Below are 15,285 nucleotides of genomic sequence, written 5' to 3'. Positions count from 1 at the left end.
TCTCTTCCTAGAAATACCCTGAAAGCAACATGGAACAAAAACAAGTTCCATTATTGGCAAAACTAAATCCCTAATCCCCTAAACCAGTGGTCCCCAACCTTTATGGCACCAGGGACCGGTGCTCCTATAAGAATCTAATGCCTGATCATCTGAGGTGGGGCTGAGGCGGTGATGCTAGCCCTGGGGAGCGGCTGCAAGTACACATGAAGCTTCGCTCACTAGCTGCTCACCTCCTGCTGTGCAGCCTGGTTCCTAACAGCCCACAGAACTGGTACCAGCCCAGGGGTTGGGGACCCCTACCCTAAACAAACAATAGGCGGATCAGCTGCCCAAAGCAATTGAGATCAAGTGGGGCCAAGGGAGGAAGCAGAGGGAAGGTGTCATAGCTATGGATTTCAGAACGAGCCAGCAGTATATACTTCCCAAATGTGAGGGACACACCCTGAGGTATAAAATCTGAATTCTGTCTTTGCAGCAGTGAAACCAGGGGTGCATTGGCTGTCAACAGAGCTTCCGTAGAGCCACCTGATTCTGAAAAGCAAAGGAGGTAGGGCTAAATAAGAAATCACACAAATGTGCCACATTCGCAGGAACCTGTTTGTCTCTGAGGCAACTGGAGGGAAAGAGCTGGGCTAGAAAAAACTCACCTCCTCCGGAAGCAAATAATCAAAATTGAACCAGTACAGGTTCTAATAAAAAATATATATATAAGAAAAGCAAAGGAAAGGCAAAGCCTAGATAAAGTAATGGTCAGCAGAAAACCACTTGCCCTCAGAAAAATGTGGCCCCAGAAGAGATGAAGATTATGGCCAAATATTTCATTGTGAAGGAAAAAACTTAGTAAACAGTTGTTTCTGTAAAGCAAAAACACAAAGCAGATATACAAGAGGAAGAAAATACTTATCGGGAAAGCGAAAGGGGGAAAATGAAATGAGTGCAAGGAGAAAAAGGCACAGAAAACAGAAAAGCAGAAGAAAAAAGGAAATAAGGAGCTAGAAAGGCTCCTTAGCAGATAGTCAGATAGACAGCCAATCTCTGCTTAGCTAGGGTCCCCAAAAGAAGGAAACTGAAATACAAGCCTTGGAACTGCCTGTCAAAAGGGCATGGTACTATGTTCCAGGAAAAATAGACTTGAATGGTCAACATCAAGCCACACGCTAGTAATGACACGAAAGATACGGAAAGATCAAAATGAACATAAAGGAAAAAATCAGGCTTCAACTTCTCCATGGCAACATTCAACATTAGAAGAGAACAGAACAAGATCTGCAAAAAGCCTCAAGGAAACAAAGTGACCCAGGGATTATTTTTCACTCATTCAAGTAGAAAGGTGAGAGACCGTTCTGAACATGAAGGAACTCCAGGAGTGCTGTTCACAGGAAGCCTTAAGCTGTAGACTAGAGGGTCAGCTTCAGATGATGGAAAAGTGAGGCAGAGGTGCTGATGGTGAGCACTGACCTTGTTTATCCAGAGGACAGATCGAAATGACTGTGGTGATGTAATCAGATGCTAACATTACCAACCCTAGGAGAGTAACGGTATCTTTAACAACAGAAGGGAGGAGACAAGCAAAGAAAACAGTAGTATAATAAGTACAGGTCTGTCCTCAGTTTTAATAGCTGGGATCAAAGGACATCATGTAAAGCTGATGTCAGGTAACAGAGGTTTCAAGGTTTGAAGTGAACTCCATAAAAATGTTGTGGAAAGGAAAAGGGAATACAGTTGATGCCTGAACAACGCAGGGGTTAGGCATACAGAGCCACCACCCACCCTGTGCGGTGAAAACTCCACATATAACTTTGACTCCCCTGAAACTTAACTACTAATAGCCTGCTGTTGACCAGAGTCCTTACTGATGACAAACAGTTGATTAACATATTTTGTAATATGTATTATATACTGTAGTCTTACAATAAGGCAAGCTAGAGAAAAGAAAATGTAAAGGAGAGAAAATATTGATAGTACTGTACATGTTTACTGAAAAAAATGCACATATAAGTGAACCCACATAGTTCAAACCTGTGTTGCTCAAGGTTCAATTGTACACTAATTTCATCATGTTGTTCATCTTATGGAAAGTAATAGATACTGTTCTGAAGAAATAGAGAATTAGGATGTTATTTATCATTGCATCACTAGAACAAAAATACCAACCTTCTTCATTAGTAGGTGTAACAAAACAATGCAGAGAACACAGATCACACAGGGACTTTTAAAAGCAATTAAAGCGCAAAATGACTGAATTAAGACATCTGTCATATCAGTAAATGTAAATGGACTAAACTCTCCAAAAATTTTAAAAGGCATTCAGATTGGATCACAAAGCTAAATCCAATTCTGTAGTATATGAGTCACAACTAAAAGTAATTCAGAAAGATTGAACTTAAAGGACGGGCAAAGGTTTCAAGAAAAATGTGAATTAAAAGTGCAGAGGTTATCATCTTAACAGATAAAATGAATCTGCCCCCAAAGTATTAAATAAAGCAAAGAAGGATGCAATTCACCATGAAGATTTAAGGTATTAAATATCTCTGTGTTAAATAACGTTGTATCACCATAAGGCCAAAGGTGTATGTGCTACAAGAAGAAGTAGACTGGAACATATTCCCAGCAGGCATCTAATTCATTTCTCTTTCCATGCCGGCTAAGTAAGGCTGTAGAAGACCTAACATAATTAATGGGGTAGATATAATTGGTATACACCAAATTCTACATCCTGAAAACAGAACATCTTCTTTTCAAGTCCCCATAAAAAAGTCTTAAAACTCACAAAAATGACCATAGATTATATTGCAAAGAAAACTTAAAGTCCAAAAAAGTAGAAATTATAGACAACATTCTTTATTAGAGTGCAGTAAAACTAGAAAAAAACAAAACACAACAGTACCTACTGCCTGGATTGAGAGGTAGAACTCAAATGAGCCTTCGGTCAAAGAAGAAATCTAAGCCAAAATGATAAAATATCTAGAAAAAAATGATAAAAATACTACATATTAGAACCTATAGGATATAACTAAAGCAGTGCTCAGAGAATTCATAGCTTTAATATTCCCTCTTTTTCTTGTTTATCAGTATGAAGATTTAAGCCTCTAACTCAAATTTTTTTAAAAAGCAGCAAGATTTTAATAAAGGTAAAAGCATAAATTAATTAAAAACCAGAAAGGGGTAATTACTAATAAATAAACCCTAAAGATGGAGTTTTGGGGAAAGGGAACAGATAACTTTATTCTTTAATTAACCTAATAAAAAGAGAAAGAAAGCACAAACATACAAATAGAGTGAAGTAATCATTTAAAAAAATTGTAAATGATTAAACCTCATGCAAATAAGTTTGAAACCCTGGATAAAATGAATACTTTTCTAGAGAAATATAAGTTACCAAATTCATTCAAGGAGCAGAAAAATTCAAAAATAAATTATTACAGAAGAAACCAGAGATTATCATTGAGCTACCCATCCAACCCAAATAGATGCACGAGCTCAGGCTGTTTAAAGGATTGACCAACCGTTAAAGAACAGATAGTCCATTTCTACTTAAACTGTTACAAAGCGCAGAGAAAGAAGGAAAACCTTCATTCTCTTTATGAAGCAAGTGTGATAACACTGATACCAAAACCCAATAAAAATGGTTCCAAAAAAGAAAATGAAGGACTATTCTCATCGATGAAATTGAGGCAAAACTCATAGGAGTGAATCAGATTCCTCAGTAGCATATTATATAGAACTATTCACCATAACCAAGTGAGATTCAAGTAAGAATGCAAAGATGGTTCAATATTAAGAAATCTATCATTATTCATATTAATGGATCAAAGGAAAACCCCACATGATCATAGACACTGAAAAGTCATTTGGAAAACTTTAACTGATTTTTAAAAACCATTCCTGATTTTTAAAATTCTCACTAAAGCAGAGACAGATTGATGCTTATTTAACTTGATAAAATATCTGCCCCCAAACCAGCATTTTGCTGGAGGAAAACCTAGAAGCTTCTGGTAAAGCCAGGGACAAAGCAAGAATGTCTGTTGTCACCAATATTTTTCATTGCTCCAAGGATAGTAGCTGACAGTATTAAATAAGACAAAAAATTATGGTATAAAACTTCCTAAATGAGAAGTAAAATTATCATTTGACAAAATATTTCAGTAAGGTTATTGTTTATATAATAGCCTTTATATAAACAACCTCCACTTATGGAAGAAAAGACCAGCCAAAAAAGGTAAACTATCCAGAAGAAATAAACTTCGAAATTGTGCAAGATACAAATGAAGCAAGATAGTAAAACACTCACAGGGGTTGCACAAGTCTGAACAAAGAGAAGAGTATTTCATGTTCTTGGAGGAAAGACAGCATCATAAAAACAGCATTTCTTCCTAAAGTAATTTATAAATTTAATGGAGTCCCCGGAAAAACACAAACAGGATTTTTGTTCTTAGGTGAGTTGCTCTATAGTTCACACAGAGAAATAAACAGAACAGCTAAGGAAATTCTGCATACGGAGCTGGTGAATAACAAGGAACAACACACCCGACCCTATACTACGTTATGCACCTGCTACAATGTGGATGAAGCTTGAAAGCATTCTAAGTGAAAGAAGCCAGTTGCAAAGGCCACGTGCTCTGTGGTTCCCTCCTTATCGAAGTCCAGAATAGTGGAATCTGTAGAGAAAGAAGGTGCTGGGAGAATAAGGGAGCGACTGCTAAGGGGTTTCTTCTGGATGTGATAAAAATGCTCTAAAATCAACTATGGCGATGGCAGCTGAAATGCTGTAAATATACTAAAAACCACTGAATTGTACACTTCAAATAGTGGTTGGTATAGTATATGAATTAGATCTCCATAAAGCTGTTAAAAATTTGATAATGTATTATAATGCTACAATAATTAAATGCTATTGCACTGATGATTATACTTGGATCCACACCTCACACTTTATACCACATAAATTAAAAAACAATCAGATATCATATATTGTAAGAATTAAATCATAAACGAACTATAAGAAACTCTGGTAGAGTTATTTTTTGTTGTGTTTTGTTTTGTTTTTAATAATCTCAGCATGAAGAAGGTCATTCTAAGTATTCCAAAAGCCAAGAAAGGAAATAATGACAAGTTTCACTTCACAAAGAACATCCCTCCATGGCAGAACCAAAGACAAATGACAAACTGGAAAAAACATCTGCAATTCATGTGACAGACAGCGGTCTACTGCCATCATATACAAAGAGCTCCTACAAATCAACAAGGACAAAAACAACCCAATTTTAAAAATGGACCAAGGAGATGAATAGTTAAGTCAGAAAGACCACATCTATCAAAATTACAAATGCACATACCTTTGATCCAGTATTTCTACTTTAGAAATTTATCTTGTAGTTGTAGTCACACCTCTGTGACACATACATGGTTGTTTACTGCTGCACTGTTTATAATGGCAACAGGTTGGGTGTGGTCCTCCTTAGAGACTAGTCAAATAAATTATGGATTATCTTTGCTATGGAAAACTATATGTCAAAAGAATGAGGAGCTCTTTAGATGCTGACATATAGGATATGTTACTAAGTGAAAAACTGAGGTGCAGGACACTGTGTAAAATATATGTGGACACACATATTTGCTGAGATGTGCATAAAAGATCTCTTGGAAAGACATGCAGGAAGATGACAATTCTGGCTGCCTCTGAAGGAGACGGGGTTGGGCAATGTGGGGAGAGGGAGGCTTTGGTCTATATACCCCGTCGTTCCTTTTGAATATTGGACCACATGAATGTGTTACCATGTCTGAAGGTAAATACATGTTAAAAAAGAAAAGAAAAACAACAGTGTAAGCACAGTGATAAATGGCAATTGATCCCGTGCTGTAGGACAGAGGTGAGAAGGAGGGGTGGGGACTGTGGTGAACTGGAGATGGGTGTCCCCTTTAAAGATGCGAAAGTCCTGTTCTAACCAATAGCAGCCTGCATATAGGAACACAGGCCTATGATACCAGATCCTCTGATTTTTTTTTTTTCGAGTCATTAGAAATCCAGATTTTTATACAAATCTGTTTTTAAATGTTTGCAAATACTTCAAAATTAAAAAGACAAAAATGCTCAGGGAGCTAAAAATAATCAGATCAGAGGGTTTGAGATCCCTGTCCTATATGATCAAGGACAGACCAGTCCAGCTCCCCAATTTGACACACTGAGAAACCAAAGCCCAGAGAGTGAAAAGACACCAGAGATCATACAGCAAATCAGGCCCTGAGCTGGGATCCCATTGAGGACTACTTGTTTCCACATTATCCTACTCTTTGCTAATGCAGGAAAATGATGGTGAGCAAGACAGACATGGCACGTGGCAGGGTCACAGGAGGGGCCAGGGTTGGGGCCGTGGTGCTGGTAGTGGTCAGAGAAGTCTGCTAGGAAGGCGGCCACAGCCAGTGGGAGCTGGCCAAAGGGGGTGGGTGCCATTGTGGGGAGGAACTCCAAGGAGGCGGCACAACATGGGCAAAGGCCTAGAGGAACACAGAGAGTTCAAGACAGGGTCAGGGTGGATGTGCTGGGGTGTGGGTGGCATTCCCTGCCCGGGACTGCCAAGCAAAGGCCTGAGGTGGAAGAAGCTTGGTGTGTCTAGGAATGGAAAGAGCCCTGTGGACTCAGAGTGGGCAGAGGAAGGGGAAACGTGGAGAGGGCTGAGAGGCATGGAGGGTACCGTACAGGGCGAGGGCACCCACTCACACTTGCGCAGCTCCAGGCTCTTGCTCGGGCAGGCCAGGTGTTGGCCCGGTGGGTTCTGGGTCCTCTGCAGACAGGCCAGCATGGCTGAGCTGGGGGCCTGCGGTGTGGCACGCTCTGCAGCAGGGTCCCTGTGAGGAGGGAGATGAGGTGCTTGTCACACGGACTGTTCCAAGCCCACCTCCCACCTTCCCCAGCCAGGAGTTGCTGCCAGTAGCCTCCCCACTACCCAGCAGAACATTGGAGACTTTCAAAACAGCCTCTCTTTCTCCCTAACAGATGAGGCTGAGAGGCATCAAGAGGCTCATGCACAGCCTCACAGGAAGGAAAAGAATCCAGGTCTCCGGAGTGGTGGACTTCCACTGTGACGGGGACAGAACTGCTCAGAGTACAGGTCACCTCCTCTAAGCAGCTTACTGACGCCCCACATCTGCACAGATCCTCACCCCTATCATGTTCCCTCAGCAGGCTACCCTTCCAGGTGGTGGCTCTCAGCTCTTTTGTAACCTGTGAGCAGATCTGATCCCCCAGGCCTCTGTAGCCTTGAGCTCATCAAAGTCAGAGACCCCCATCTGGTCATCTTTGGGACTTTCATGGAGGGGTACCCAAGAACTGCCTGTGGGTGCATGGGTGTTCCAGTTTTTTGACGTTGGTCTGCTTTTTTTCACAGCACCTTTGGAGGGGTGATGGACAGGATGGTGTTGCTGGGAGGACGAGGGGGGCTCCAACCCTGAGCTGATCTCCGACTGAGCCCTGAGCCCAGGCCCCAAGGGCTACCAGGGCTAACTAACCAAGCTCCCTACCCCAAGTGGAAAGAGCAGGGCCACCCAGGGCAGCCCTGCCAGCCTGAGCAGAGGTCCGCATAGGTGGCAGCTCGGATGTGGCTCCAGACAGGTCCGCATTTGCTCACTCACCCAGAGTCAGATGCCCAGCGTTCACGTGGAAATGCGCATTTTCCCTTCACAAAGCCCACTTTCCTGAGAACCCACAGTCCCTGCGGAGCAGGAGGACACAGGCGGGACCTGCCCTAGAAGCCACAGGGGGAGGGTGGGGCTCTCCCTGCCAAGTCCTTCCTTTCCTCTTTCCCCAGTAAGGAGACAGCAGGCCCAGCGGGGATCTGAGCCCTGGACGCCACTGATGTCTACTCAGCCCAGGCACTCCGTCCCTACCACCTCCTGACCCCACCCCACTCTTCCAAGTCCCAGTCAGCCAAGTCCCAAGGCAGAAGTTGGGCTAACTCAATCCTCATGCTGGTTTTGAAAAAGAAAGAAGCAGGGGGGAAGAAAAGGAAGTTATTTAATACTAAACAGGTGTCTGGAGCCCTAAATTCTGCTGCATTCTTCTAATAATGAAGTATTCATGAGGAAAAGCCTTTTTTCACTACTTTCTTAAGATACTAATTTCACAACAAGCTCCTTGTTACCGCGCAATTATTCCAATCTTGTATTTCTCCGAGACGGTTGCAGCCTCCTGTCTGTCCTGGCCTCTCGGTAAATGAAAGACAATCACGTAACCACCTTTCATTATGCTCTATTTTACTTTCAGCAAAGGTACCCTGAAAGAAATGATTTACACTGAAAGGGACTTTTATTCAGTTTCAAAACCAATTTTCTCCTATTACTGTCTCAAAAGAGAGAGAGAGAAAGTAAGGGATGGATGGGGGAGGGTAGTTGGTTTTCGTCTTCCCCCCCACCCCCAATAGCCAGCCTTAACACAGCGATGCAATAAAAGCTGCAGTATCCACTTCCCGGCTTTGATTTCTGGTAATTTTAAAATATGCCATTACAATCAGGCAGAAATTATACAGTTTAAAAAGGGAATGAAGTGGGGCTTATTGCGGAGATGAAAGCCCTTGACTGCGGGAATGAGGCGCCACTGCCACTCCTTGGGGACTTGGGACACGAGTGGGCGGTGGGAGCAGGCTTTGCTGAGGCCCTCGAGGACACACCCAAACACACGGGTATGCTCTGCCCCTTGCAGACACCCGGGGACATTTGGACATGCTGCCTGCCACTCTGGGTGTGCACATACACCTTGATTTGCTCACTGCATGTTTTCCCGCAGACGGGCACATCACACTCACCTCTCGCCCGCACCACGTGACATGCCCCTCCATGCCCTCTGGCACCCTCTCACACGTGCAGGCAGCCCACGGCCAGGCACAGCTGTGTGCATACTGGGAAGGTAAGTGGCCTGTGGCTACCCCGCAGCACAGCCTGTCAGCCTCCCGCCCAGAGCAGCGTCCACCTCTTACCACTCTGATGCAGGGGCTGGGCACAGAGGGGAGAGCTGGAGAAGGCCAGCTGGCTGCAGGGCCCTAGCCTCTCTCTCTACAGATGGGGAAACCCAAGCCAGAGGGAAGCAGCACTCCGCCCAGGGCTACCCAGCAGGCAGTGGCTGGGTAAACCTGCTCCCTCACCAGTGGGCTATACTGCTGCCCACAGCCAGTGCAGTGCTGGGCCAGAGAGGCGGTGTTGTGTCCTGAGGAGCCCTGGGCTGGATGCCTGGACCCCGCCCCCCCCCCCCCCCCGCCCCCAGCCCAGTGCCTGCTATACAACCTAAGGGAAGCTACTGTCCCACTCTTAGGGAAGTGGCTCCATGACCCCTTCCAGCTCATTTTCCTCCAAGATCCTGGTCTTGCCCAGCCATGCCCCATCTCTGGCCTTTCTCTGGGTGCCAGAACCCCAGAGCCCAGTCCCTCTCCAGCCCTAAGCCCCGCCACAAGTCCGTATGGGTCATGTATCCCAGAATGCTTTGCAGCTGAAAAGGGCAGGCTGAGGGCTACGGTTATTAGGTGAGGGGCAGGCTGCCTATTCTGGGGCCTCTCCGGACCCCCTCACTGCCTTCCCACTCAGGCTCTAATTTTCAGAGTACTCTGGTGGTGGATGCCCAGGCAGTTCTGGGAGCCAAAAGGTCACCTGCCCCAACTTGGGGGGTGTCACAAAGGATTCTCCGGAGGCCTCAGTTCAGCTTTTCTGGTACAGCCACCTGGATTCATCCCTCGCTTCTGGGGGCCCAGCAGGCAGAGGGCCCTGAAGCCTGAGAGATGGGCTTTACTTGTAGAGGACGGATTCTCCTCTCTGCACCTTTGGTTCCCCTAATTCATTGCTCATTCTCCCAGGAGCCTGTGTAGTGCTGCTGGGGCAGGTGGGGGGTCCAGTGTGTGTGTGGAGGGGACAGGGGCCAGCCAAGCATGAGGACATGTGGACCACCATGTCCAGTTTTTGTATCAGCCCCATCATCTACATACCAAGATCCCTCTCCTTGGCCTGAACACTTCTCTCCGGGCTCAGACTAGAGCCTGACGTTCGTTTGCCTGGCCCTCAAGGCCCCCATAACCTGCCGCCCTTGTCTCTCCTGGCTTCCTCCAGCCCTCCCTCCAGCCTGGCTGCCCCACACCTCCAAACCTTTGCCTGCGCTGGTCCTATTGCCTGCAGCACTGCTACCCCGATCCATTTTAACTTAGACTCTGGCTCCCCTCTTCTGCGCATCCCCCCTCGCAGCCCTAATCACACTAAATTGTAACTGCCAATTTTCATGACTGTCTTTCTCCACTGGACCCTGAGTTTCTCAGGGGCGAGGACCATGTCTTGTCTCTTTCTCCCCAGTGCCTGGCGAAGAGTAACCATTTAATAAACGGGTGTTGAATGAATGGCTGAATCAATGAATTGGTTATTGCCAGATGAAGTGGCCAAGGCCTAGAGGAGCCAACCACCCTGTACACGGCCACACAGCAAGCTGGGGACAGGACTGCGGTAGGCACCTAAAACACTTGTGATCTTCCCGTGACCCCACCCTGCCCTTTCCCTGCTAGCATCATCCCATCTGTAGAAGGCGGGCCTCTCAGGGCCCCCACCAGCACTCATTACACCTCCAGCCAGGGAGCATCCTGGGAGCACTGCTCATTTTGAAACCCTATCTGCAAATCAGGCTGTTTATAAGCCCAAGGTCTTTTGTGACTTTAATAATAAAAAGGGGGGAAGGGAGGGGGAAATGCCGGTAAGCCTCGATGATTAGAATGCCTTGACATGGGGTCTGATAAGACGCCTTATCTCAGAGGCACCCCTAGGAAAAGGTCCCCTTCACCAGATAATGCCCCCAGCTGTCGATATGCCCTTTCATAGCTGAGGATTTAGATAAAGAAAATGTGACAGGGGAGGGGAAAAAAGGAAGGAACTCTCCAAGTCCAAGGTGGAACTGAGTTTGTGCTGCTCACCTTGGCAGAACAATGAATAGGAGAGGGATGTCTAAAGGCTGTCTTTATTTTTTTTAAAAGAATGGGGAATTAGAGCCTGCCTGCCTTTTGTCTCCCCTCCTATCTGGCTACAGAGGGCTTTGGGGACCCCCCCAGGCCAGTGGGAGGGGGTAACTTGAAAATAACAATATCCACATGAATACTGATGATAGCAGTGGATTTATCGAATGCTCCCTCTGTGCCGCACCCCATGTGCATTCGGTCTGTTATACCTCACCACATGCTCCTAGCGTCCTCTGTGTGGGTTCTCTTTTAGGCTCCATTTTACAGATTAGGAAATGGTTACAGAGGGGAAGTAGTCTGCACAAGGTCACATAGTTTTTAGATGACAGAGCCCAAGGGTGTCAAACCCCCCCCCCCACCCGCTAGAGCCTGCACCCTCAGCTTCACACTGTAAGGCTCCCGCCCCTGGCTCCATTGTGGTTGGGGGCCCATCAGCCCCTAGGGACCAGTCAGCTGGGCAGGAGGAAATAGAAGAAAAGGTCTGCTTCTCCCCACTGCCCAAATCTACTTTAATTCTATTCCAGGAGAGGCTGGGATCACAGAGAGGGAGGAGGTGAGAGGAGGGGAAAAGGGAAGGGGGCTTGCAGGAGGCCACTTATCCCATAAACATTCATGAAGGACAATGTGTAAGGCCTGGGTTGGGCAGAACGAAAGTTGAGATGAAAAAAGCCTAGGCCCTATCTGGAACCATTTCGAAATGACTGTAATATACCTACCCATCATTCACATTCATTCATCATTCATTCAGGCAGCAAACACTCCCTGAGCATCTTTTGGGGAACAGCCCTGTGCCATGTGCTGGGAGAATGAACATCAATGAGTGTCCTACCAAAAGAGAACATTCAATCAGAACTGGCTTCCCCCTCCCAAAACCAGTCGGTTAAAAATGGACGTTACTGGCTTTTCCCCTCCAGCCTTCAATATTTCCCTGAAGCAGCAGGTGGCCAGAATTTTCCCTGGTGCATCCTGCAGGTCAGCAGTCTGCCCCTCACCAGGCTGGGCTGGCCCCGGAGCAGGGTGAGATGTGAGTACATACTTGGGCTCCACAGCAGGGTGAGGCTGTGATTCCATGTAATCTCGAGTTGGGCCACTTCCCAACTCGTCCTTCCCCTCTCCCTGGGGCTGCCCACTCTGGCTTCTGTGGCTCAACTCAAGGCCAAAGACTGGCTTTGGCTTAGAGGGGAAGGTCATGCCCGGCCCTTCCCAGCATCAGACTAAGAGTTCAGAGAGGAGGGCCAGCCCCAGAGGCTTCGGAGAGGCACCTGCCAGGCAGTGGCCAAGTACTGGGGTTCTAACTAGCTTAGTGACCTTGAGGAAGTCACAGCACCTCTCTGTGTCTCTGTTTCCCTCACTGAATCTTGATAGAGAGTGGGCCAGCAGATGGTAGGAAGGCCTTCCAGCTTGGATGAAGGGATGTTATAATTTGGTTTTCAAACACAATCCAGTACACTAGGTTTGTGCAAGATACAGGGCTAGGTCCTTGGTCCATTGGCACAAAGGGGGTTCTCGATGCTGTCTGTCATTGAGGGATTTAGAATCTTGAGTGAAGATGAGACAGGAAGCTAGAAAAACGCAGAAGTTCATGTAAAGCAATGAGTGAACTGTTAGGACTCTGAGTTGCTTAAAAATAAGCAAAGGAGATGCCTGCTATTCCCAGGGCTTCTCCACCCTCATGGGGAGGGGGCAGAAGCCCTCCCACAGGTCTCGCCCCCAGCCCCCTTGCTTTACTTATAGCCTCCTTCTCTTTCATCACAGAACCTGCCCCCAAATGCAGGGAAGAATTTGAAGTGATGACAAGAGGCCCAAGGCCTGGGGAGGGGAATGAGCACTGGATTGGGAGGCTGGGAGAGTGGGCTCAGATCCTGGCTGTGCGGCCCTGAGTGGGTCACTTTTCCGTGTTGGTCCCTACTACCATGCACAGGGCCGGCATGAAGCCTCAGAAAGCTCAGTACCCCCTGAACAAAAAGGGGCAGAATTTGCCTGCCCTTGGCCAGAACAGAAGAGTGAGAGCCCCTTGCCCAGGCGTGCCATAGGGAATCTGGTGCGCGGTCCCTCCCCCACAACGGGAGGATCCACTGTCTGTCTGTCTTCCTCTCCCATCTCTATCCCTGTCTCTTATACCATCTGCTTCCTTGTCCCTCCCCTTCTTTCTGCTGTCTCCTTTCTTGCTCCCTTCCTGACCCCTACTCTCCCCTCTCTTCCTTCTCTCCCCCAACTCTGTCTCTCCGTAAAGCAGATGGAAGAGAAGCCCACACCCATCCCCCTCTTGCAGCTCCCTCCCCCATCCCTGTTCTGAGCCCGAGGCCTTCCAGGGGACCCTGTTAATAATTAAATGTTAATCTAAAAAGCAATTTGAGCTGTGGCTAGGCAGATCTGGTTAGAGATTACATTAGCATGGAGGAGGTGAGGGTAATTTTCTTTAACCCCTCTCCTGATCTCTCAAGCCCTGGAATCTTTAAGTCACATTGGCACTGCTGATTAAACTGGTGCAGGGCTTGGCTGTGGATAAGGGGCCTGTGAAAAGTGATTATTTCCCACTGCTATTTGGGCCGCAGCACCAGAAAGGGATTTTCACTCTTTTTTAAATGTGAGCGGGCACTACCCCCATTCAACAGGAGGCCTCAACTACTGCGAGATTACTGCTGCATTCACCCCCACAGCTGGAGGTCTCTCTACAATGCAAACCTGGACACAACATCCGTGGCTCCCTCCAGTCCCGGGATAGAAACACTACCTTCTGGCCTGGGGGACATCCCTCCATTGAGCCTCACTTACTATTCCTAGCATCTTGTCTGTGTTTGGGTGGGGCATAGATACTGATAGTTCTGGGCCAAGGGGAGACCAAAAAGTGAACCGACAATCACTAATTCTGGATAGAAAAGTCCGGAGGTGGGCATCCTTCAAGACACGCCTCTCACCCCCACACTTACAGGCCTTTGCCCACATAATCCCTTCTACCTGCAAGCCCTTCCCGTGTCTCTACCCCCTTGAAATTCCACTTGACTTTCAGCTGAAGTCCATGTTCCTCAAGGGCTTCTAGGAAACATACAAGGTGCTTGATAAAAGTTTGATGAAGAATCAAATGAATGGCGTTCCCCTCGTGGCTCTCCTGGACCCATCCTTCATAGGTTTACGGTACTATGACCAGTACCTGTGTATAGCGGGCCCTCAGGAAACTGACCACTGAAGGAAGGATGGGTGAGAGGCTGGTCCGGGGTGGAAGGGCAAGGCTAGGCTCAGGAAGTGTCTGACTGGAACCCAGGGCTGAGGTCTGGGGGTGGGCGGCTGGCCTGAGCTCTTCAGCACCACGGCCAGATCCCAGCGCAACTGCCCTCGAGAAAGGGGCAGGGCCAAACCTGGGACGCGTAGTGACATCGGTCGCCATGGGAACTAGCCCTGCCGTATCTGCCCAGAGCAGCACTCCAACCTCTTTAGGGACCACATGACAATTAAGCACCAACTTACTGCGTGCCAGGGCCTGTGCTAGATGCTGAGGCAGTGACAGGACCTGACAGAGGAAGGGGCTCAGAGGAGCAATTACGAGGCAGGGTGAGAAGCCATGATGGCGGGCCACCACACCAAACCTGGGGGTGTCAAGATGAAAGGACAGCTCTGTTGTCTCATAAGGGTGACAGTACTGTGTCCCAGGCTTTGGAGCCAAATGCTGGAGCTTTATCTCTTATTAACTAAATCCCAGCTTTATCCCTTAACTCTGTGGCCTTAGACAAATCCCTCTCTGAGCCTCAGTTTCTTCACCTCAAAGAGGGGTTAATTCCTTACTGCAAATTAGTACAAATAAAGTGCCAGGGTCACAGTAGTAACTCCCTAAGTGGCAGCCATTATTAGTATGGTTTATTATTATCAACAGGTGAGTAGTAGAAAATAGCCCAGTGAAGAAAGCGGAGGGAGAGGGTCCCTAGTAGAGGACTGTACAGGCAAGGCGACTTGAAAGGAATTGGTGTTTGGAGAACCCGAAGCTGCTCCAGGTTGCTGGAGGGGAAACCCTCCTGGCGAGTAAGTGAGAGCCCCCGTCTGTACGAGACCAGGCAAGGTCACCAAGACAGAAGGGACAGGGACAGGCACCTCAAGGTAGGGTGATCTGCTTCTTGTGGACAAGTGCTGATTCAGGGCAGGGAGAGGCTAAGAGAAGGTGCTGCGTGGGTGGGGCTCATATGAAGGCTCAAAGGCTTCCTCCTCCAGTGATGGGATGTGAGAGCAGTCATTGCCACTGGCCAGGGGCCTGGTAGCCCTCTCCCAGAGCCAGGCTCCCCTCCGGGGGCAGCACCTAGGGAGTGAATGGGGGGTGCAAATG

The 15,285-nt window shown here is 47.3% G+C and overlaps 1 protein-coding gene across 1 annotated transcript in view; it reads right to left on the bottom strand.

Annotated features, from left to right (window-relative positions):
• FAM222A (family with sequence similarity 222 member A) overlaps nucleotides 1-15,285 on the bottom strand; it is a 56,745-nt gene that overhangs the window by 20,172 nt on the left and 21,288 nt on the right. The window contains exon 2 of the mRNA XM_016125041.2: nucleotides 6,719-6,846. Coding sequence (XP_015980527.1) covers nucleotides 6,719-6,800 — 82 coding nt within the window. The 5' untranslated portion in view covers nucleotides 6,801-6,846. The remainder of the gene's footprint in view (nucleotides 1-6,718; nucleotides 6,847-15,285) is intronic.

The sequence above is a fragment of the Rousettus aegyptiacus genome, unplaced genomic scaffold (assembly GCF_014176215.1).
Source record: "Rousettus aegyptiacus isolate mRouAeg1 unplaced genomic scaffold, mRouAeg1.p scaffold_m13_p_5, whole genome shotgun sequence".
NCBI classification, from domain to species: domain Eukaryota; kingdom Metazoa; phylum Chordata; class Mammalia; order Chiroptera; family Pteropodidae; genus Rousettus; species Rousettus aegyptiacus.
The sequence above is the reverse complement of the archived record's forward strand: the minus strand, read 5'-3'. Positions and strand labels throughout refer to the sequence as shown.